Here is a 6,176-nt window from a genome sequence, read left to right on the forward strand (position 1 = left end):
TGAGGAACGGTTTAAGGGGCAAAGTTTCCTCTATGAATCCAGCATCTTCATCTTGGTTCCTAAAAGAAAATAATATATAGAACTAGTTCAATTCTACAATATTTCTACAGGGATTTAATGTTAAGGATTTTATTAATGTTGCAAAACACCATGAAGTTGATAGTTGATGAGTTTGGGTTTTTTTTAATGTGTTCCTGCAGATCACCAGCAGCAAACATTATTTTCAACCTGCTGAACACGTGAAATGTGGGAAATGATCGTCCATCTGTTGCAACAGCTCATGACTAATCAAGGTTTCATTATCAGAATAATAACAACCAACACCCGTTCTAGGAAGAGCTGGCAGAGAGTTCAGTGCAGGGAGCGAAAACACAGAAAACACCGAAACCAGAGACAACGGAGACAACGGAGACAGGCTGGAAATGATAAATTACCTTTATTGAGAAAAGAGCGATTACGAAAACAAATGACCTGGTCGACTTTCATCACTGGTGTGTTTGAGTGTGTTATTTGTGTAATGTGTTTGTTTGCTTGTTTGTTAGCATCACTGAGATGTGGCCATGATGCTGGATACACCTGTGAAAAGACAAAAACAGAAAGAGAAAGAAAATCAATGTCAGACTTTGACTCCAGTCAACATGAGAACAGACCATAAACTGTGGACGCTGTGTTCACATCCGTCCTGGACGATCTGAACTCAAGTGGCCAGTTTTCATTTTAAACACGGTCAGAAAGTATTTGAAGGTCTGGCTGTGACCTCGTTTCCTTTTGTAGTGTAAACACACAATAAACTGGAATCCAGACACAGGAACCTGGTGTTGTGGTTCATTTAGTGTCAGGTAATATTACTTTATGCTGTATTTATTGATGAAGATAAAGTTACTTCTTAAGTTACATCCTGGAGGTTCTGTCAGATCAGTCTGTGGATGTTGTTGTTTTGTCGTAGTTACGACCGACAGGAACTATTTCAGTTCCAACAATGAGTAATAAAGTAATAAACTGAATATTTCTCATCACGTCTCGTCATCATTTTAACACTACAGTATTTTATGGCTAACGTTACTTCTCAGTAAAGCAATTAGCGTTAGCATCTTCCATTTATCATAACAATAACTTAGACAAACTAAAACTGAGGCTAATTCACTTTCCTCTAGTACAAAGCCTGTGGAGCTGTGTTGTAAAAAGTACCCAAAGTTCATACTGTAGTATCAGTGTAGTATTTCCTGGCATTATTGAAATCAGGTCCATATAAATATCAGGAGAACGGATTTCTGGCCACATGTTAATGTTCATGGACCATTTGTTATTTGGTAGTTCGTATGCATCATTGTCGAGTCCAGTTGTCCTTAATTTGACCTGATAATCCACATTTTCCCTGGTCTCTCTATTTACTGAGGGAGGGGGGCGTGGCCTCGGGCAGCAGTGACATCAATACGTACTCTCTATAAAGATGTTTTTATCACTGCTTCAAACTGTGACATTTATAGCTTGTTTCAAAATATATATATCACTTCCCCAAGTTCTGACACACACACACACACACACACACACACACACACACACACACACACACACACACACACACACACACACACACACACACACACACACAGCTGTTTGTGTTTCTCATGATTATTTTTCTTGACCAACAGCTGAAAAGCCACAAATAATTAAAAAAAGAGAAGAAGAAGAAGCAAATTCTCACAGTTGAGACATTATTCAGTATAAAACACAAAGACACTATGAATAAAGGTGAGATACTGGATCTTGCCAACAATATATATATACACACATATATATGTGTGTGTATTTAACCATCCGTGTGTGTGAGCAGCTGCACTCACTCTCAAAGTCGATCTTCTCCACGATGTTCTTGGGCTTGACGCTCTCCTCCTGGTTGAAGATGAAGATCTGTCCCTCCTCGTTCTCCGTCCAGCCGTATTTATTCATCCACACCTTCACCTGCGTGTCTGGAAACGCACAAGAGAACGAGGTTCAGTCCCGACACCTATGTTATTGTTGATATGACATATATACACGAAACGAGTGGAGCTTTAAAGTTAAACTGGATTATTTTAGTCTGGGGGGGGGGTCCGTGGTCTCTAGTATTAACATCTGGGTGGACTGAGGTGTCCTGTGTCTTACCCAGCGGGTCTCCCAACATCTCGGCCAGTAACCGGTGCTCGATGGTCTGGTAGGTGATGCCCACGACGTGGCAGATGACTGAAAAGACAGAAGAAAACGTTCAGTTCTTGATTTCGTTCATTCGTGTCATCTCATCATTTCCCTCCAGATGTGACTGTTACTGCTCCATAACATCACCTGCTCACATTCACTCAGGTGAATCAGAGGACGATACTCACACTTGCGCACAGAGTCCTCGAATCCAGTAATGCCGTCGATGAGCTCCCTGTTCTCCTCCAGACTCGTCTGTCATGACGACAAGAAACAGAAAAACTGTTGCACAAGTTTGGAAAATTAAGACAGCAAAAGGAATTTGGACAAAGGTGCAGAGTTGCAACATACAGAAGATAAGTCAGTAATTTAAAACCTGATCCCACATCTACTGACGTTACTGTGGGGTTTTTTTCAGGCTATGCCTTTGTGTGTTTGTGTGTTTGTGTTGTACCCAGAAGCTCTGGAAGTGACACGTCTCCAGCAGGTTTCCCAGGTACAGGATCTGTCTGATGGGGCGTTCCTCTTGCTGCGACACTGTAGTCAAGGAAATGCCCCCGACCCCAAGACAAAGCCCCCCACCCCGCCCCACCACCTGCACCATATACAATAGTACTACTGACTGTCATAACTGCAAAATCACACAATATGTTCAAATAACGACATTTTTCTGTAAATTTGACATTTTTCTGTAAGTTTGAAAACGAAGAATGCAAGGGAGAGGAGGGGGAGGAAATAGATATCATCTAATCCACCTTATTCCTGGGGCACTGATGTAGAAACAAATGAGTGCAACTTCCTGTGAGACACTGGAAGTTGCACTGAGCCATTGGCTGGTAGCAGATTTTATTTTCCGTAGCAGTTTATTTGCACGTCTGTTTTAATCTCTTAACGATTTTATCCATGTTCCATGCAGGACTTTAAATTATACTTACAATCGATCAGTGACTGGAAAAATAAGATGGCAGAAAAGACTCTGGGTGCATGAAATGTAACTTGTATGTATAAAATGTAGCACGTTTTTCTTCCTTCTTTCTCTTCCTAATTTCTTTTTGTTTTGTTCTTATGTGTCACGTCCCCCTGGCAACTTTGTTTGTGTTATTATTTTTGCACGACTGAATTTAATGTGAAACATTCTGTAAAATGTGCAATGTGTTTAATAAAGAGACAGCGGCTGCTTAGAAGGAGGAACATCAGCAGGTATGATTTAATGTGTGTGGAGGACACTGTTCGCTCATAGAAAGTGGATTTATAACGAGCAGTTAACATGTAAACACATGCTGATTCCAGTTCATAACCGGAAGTCACACCTATAATTCATGCAAGGGCTCATGGGGTCAAGGAATAAGGTGCTAAGAGCGACATTTTGTAGCAGAAAGAACAACTAGAAGATACCAATCAGAGGGTCTGTCTGAGGCTGCTTTGCAAAATACTTAAAATCTAACTATATAAGTTATTCTGTATCTCCGTCTTAAAGTAAACTTGACCCTGGAGTTTTCCTGGTTTGCACAGAGACAGTCGTATCTTATACAGACAGCGTAATTTTGTGGACAGTAAACTTTAACACATGTTATCAGGACACTATCAGAAAAGCAGCAGCCACACAGCGTCAGATGAAACAGCACCAAAAGGATACGTGTGTCTGGTCGATCATGCACTTGCACAGAGTGAAGTCGGTGTGTGGCAGGTTGGTCAGAGCCTTCAGCAGAATCTGTGAGGTCACGTTAGTCTGGAAGTAGGCTGGATTAAACTGGTACCTGCAGAGGAAGGAAGAGGTTTAATGTCAAACAGGCCTCATGAGTGATCAAGTCTGATCAAACTGTGTCCACCACTCTTGTCTAGATCTGAAAGCAGCTGGCGATGTGGTGATGGTGTAACTTACAGCTTCAGGACAGCCAGGTTTGCCTCCAGGTCGTAGGCGTTTTCTCTAGCTTGCGTCTCCACGTAGCGCTCCAGTGTGGCGAGGTTTTCTGGGTTGTACCTGAGAGGAGAGACGAGATCATTCACTGAGAGTCGAGAACAGAAGGTTTGAGCGTTCATGAGATCTGCGCTTCATTGCTACAACATCAGCTACAACAAAAAATGCTACAACAGCAGGACAAGTTTGACTGCAACAAATCCGAAACAACTACAAACCGGCAGATAAATTAAAAGCTAAATAAATATATGAAGACTAAGTAGAATAACAAGAAAACAAAAAAGCTTAACATGGAGAGGCAACACTATTTACAAGGTTTAAAGGAAAAATAAGTCTTATACTGTAATAAATAAAGTGATTATTATTTGTACTGAACCGGATAAGTGTCTATCAGTTTAATCTATTTTTAAAAGACAATCTGAGTTTATGTTTTATTTCCTGTGTAAGAAATGTTTTCACGCAATATATTATTTATTCCCAGTAATATATCCTCCTCTTTTCTATCTTGTGAGTTTATATTTGTCACAATTATGATGTTATGATGTTGCACCGAAACCCCTGGAACATCAGCTTCTTCCATCACAAATCTGAATGACAACAGTGTAATTAAACAACTGAACAAAACAGGTAACATAAAGTAAAAACAGCAAATATAAGTGAATAAACATGTTTCCATTGTCTGCAATAATCTGAATCAGCTTGTTGGGGCCATTGTCAGGTTTTATCACCTCCTTCCATTAACCTTGTTTAAACGTAATTTAATCAGTTTGTAAAGAAGTATTATTGTTTGTGAGTATAAGCATGAAATGCCCATTTGTAGCTACTTTTAAACCAATAAACCAACAGATATGTTGGCAGTTCACTGCAGTAAAGTCTGACAGATCTGACATGACAGCTCCTCATCTTATATTTCACTTATTTATTTTATTACTGCATAATCTACACTGGCTCCGATCAATAAAAAACACCCAACCTAAACTTAATTAGCTGTTTTTAAAGCCTTCGTAAATGGGTTTACCGCCACTGATAGCTTAAAACATTAGCAAACAGGCTAAGCTACCGTTAGCCTGTTAGCCGGTGTTAGCCCGTTAGCCTCTTCGTCGGTTCGCATCGCGGCTCGTTCGTACCTATCGATTCCTCGTAGGAGCTTCCCCACGTTCGCCCTCATCTGCTCGATAGACGACGCCATTTGGTCCAGATCTTTAGATGAAACGTTGAGCGAAAAACCGACTTTACTCCACACGTGGGCCACAAACTAGAAAAGGCACCGGGGAGGATGGAGAAAGGGGTCGGACCGGAAAGAGCGACGCACAGGCGGACCGGAAGCTGTCGACGGACAATATCCACGGACCGGTACAGTTAACTCCCTAACTACGCTATATTGTTGTACTGTACGGTGACCAGACCTTCCTATGTCTGGGGACAGTCCCCATTTTCTTATGACCTTTCCCCGGTTAAAGCTGACCCCGAAAAATTCCCCATTTTTAACGTTTTATGAATGAGAAGAAAAAAAGGATTACGCACAGACTACAACAACTGTTATTACGGTAGTTGCATGTTGCGCGCAGACTACAACCACTACGGTGGCCGGTCACCTGTTTTTGACATTACTGACGTAGCAGTTTAAATATGAAATAAATATAAACCTTTAAATGAATGGAACTGCAATTGTCCCTTGTTATACTGTCATATAGAAGGTTAATTCTAGCTAATTGTTATTTCTTTACACATCACTGTGATTAATTCATGAGCATTTTTTTTATAGTTTATTTCACTCAATCAGTGTATTTTAAAAGTATTTCCCGGAAGTTGAAATATCTGCTCTCATTGACACGAATTTAATTTGCTAACTGTTAGAATTCTTCTTTTTTTTTTCTTTTTTTTTTTTGTAATTGTTGTTTATTAAGATTTGGTCATAAATAAGATGACAAATAATAGAATTCAAAGAGTATTCATAAAGGTAAAGATTTACAAGAATTTACAAATCTGATTTAATGAGATCCGTTTATTTATAGAGCTCAGTCTGAGACACGTTCATGTTTTATCTCAAAGCAGATTAGTTTTTCTGACTTTTAATGCTAAT

General features: G+C 40.0%; 1 protein-coding gene across 2 annotated transcripts; it reads right to left on the reverse strand.

Moving 5' to 3' along the window:
* Positions 1-417: 417 nt before the first annotated feature.
* On the reverse strand, positions 418-5,409 carry eif3k (eukaryotic translation initiation factor 3, subunit K). Of its 2 annotated transcripts, none has more exons than XM_047594152.1 (8): positions 5,221-5,409; positions 4,058-4,156; positions 3,812-3,932; positions 2,630-2,704; positions 2,364-2,430; positions 2,146-2,223; positions 1,845-1,970; positions 418-576 (listed from the first exon to the last, which is right to left on the reverse strand). In XM_047594152.1, exons 1-8 carry the CDS (start codon positions 5,280-5,282, stop codon positions 545-547), a joined length of 660 nt encoding a protein of 219 aa, XP_047450108.1. In that variant the 5' UTR covers positions 5,283-5,409; the 3' UTR covers positions 418-544. The 2 variants fall into 2 exon arrangements, with proteins under 2 accessions (XP_047450108.1, XP_047450107.1); XM_047594151.1 differs by having other exon boundaries at positions 2,630-2,707.
* Between the last annotated feature and the right edge of the window lie 767 nt (positions 5,410-6,176).

The sequence above is a fragment of the Mugil cephalus genome, chromosome 9 (assembly GCF_022458985.1).
Source record: "Mugil cephalus isolate CIBA_MC_2020 chromosome 9, CIBA_Mcephalus_1.1, whole genome shotgun sequence".
In the NCBI taxonomy this organism is placed as follows: domain Eukaryota; kingdom Metazoa; phylum Chordata; class Actinopteri; order Mugiliformes; family Mugilidae; genus Mugil; species Mugil cephalus.

Bases quoted from the DNA above. Each gene is read 5' to 3' on its own strand.
- eif3k (XM_047594151.1), bottom strand. From the start codon at position 5,282: ATGGCGTCGTCTATCGAGCAGATGAGGGCGAACGTGGGGAAGCTCCTA. The intron at 4,157-5,220 runs GTACGAACGAGC...CTCTCCTCTCAG, and splicing joins CTCCTACGAGGAATCGATAG to GTACAACCCAGAAAACCTCG. The intron at 1,971-2,145 runs GTAAGACACAGG...GTGCGTTTCCAG, and splicing joins GATGTTGGGAGACCCGCTGG to ACACGCAGGTGAAGGTGTGG.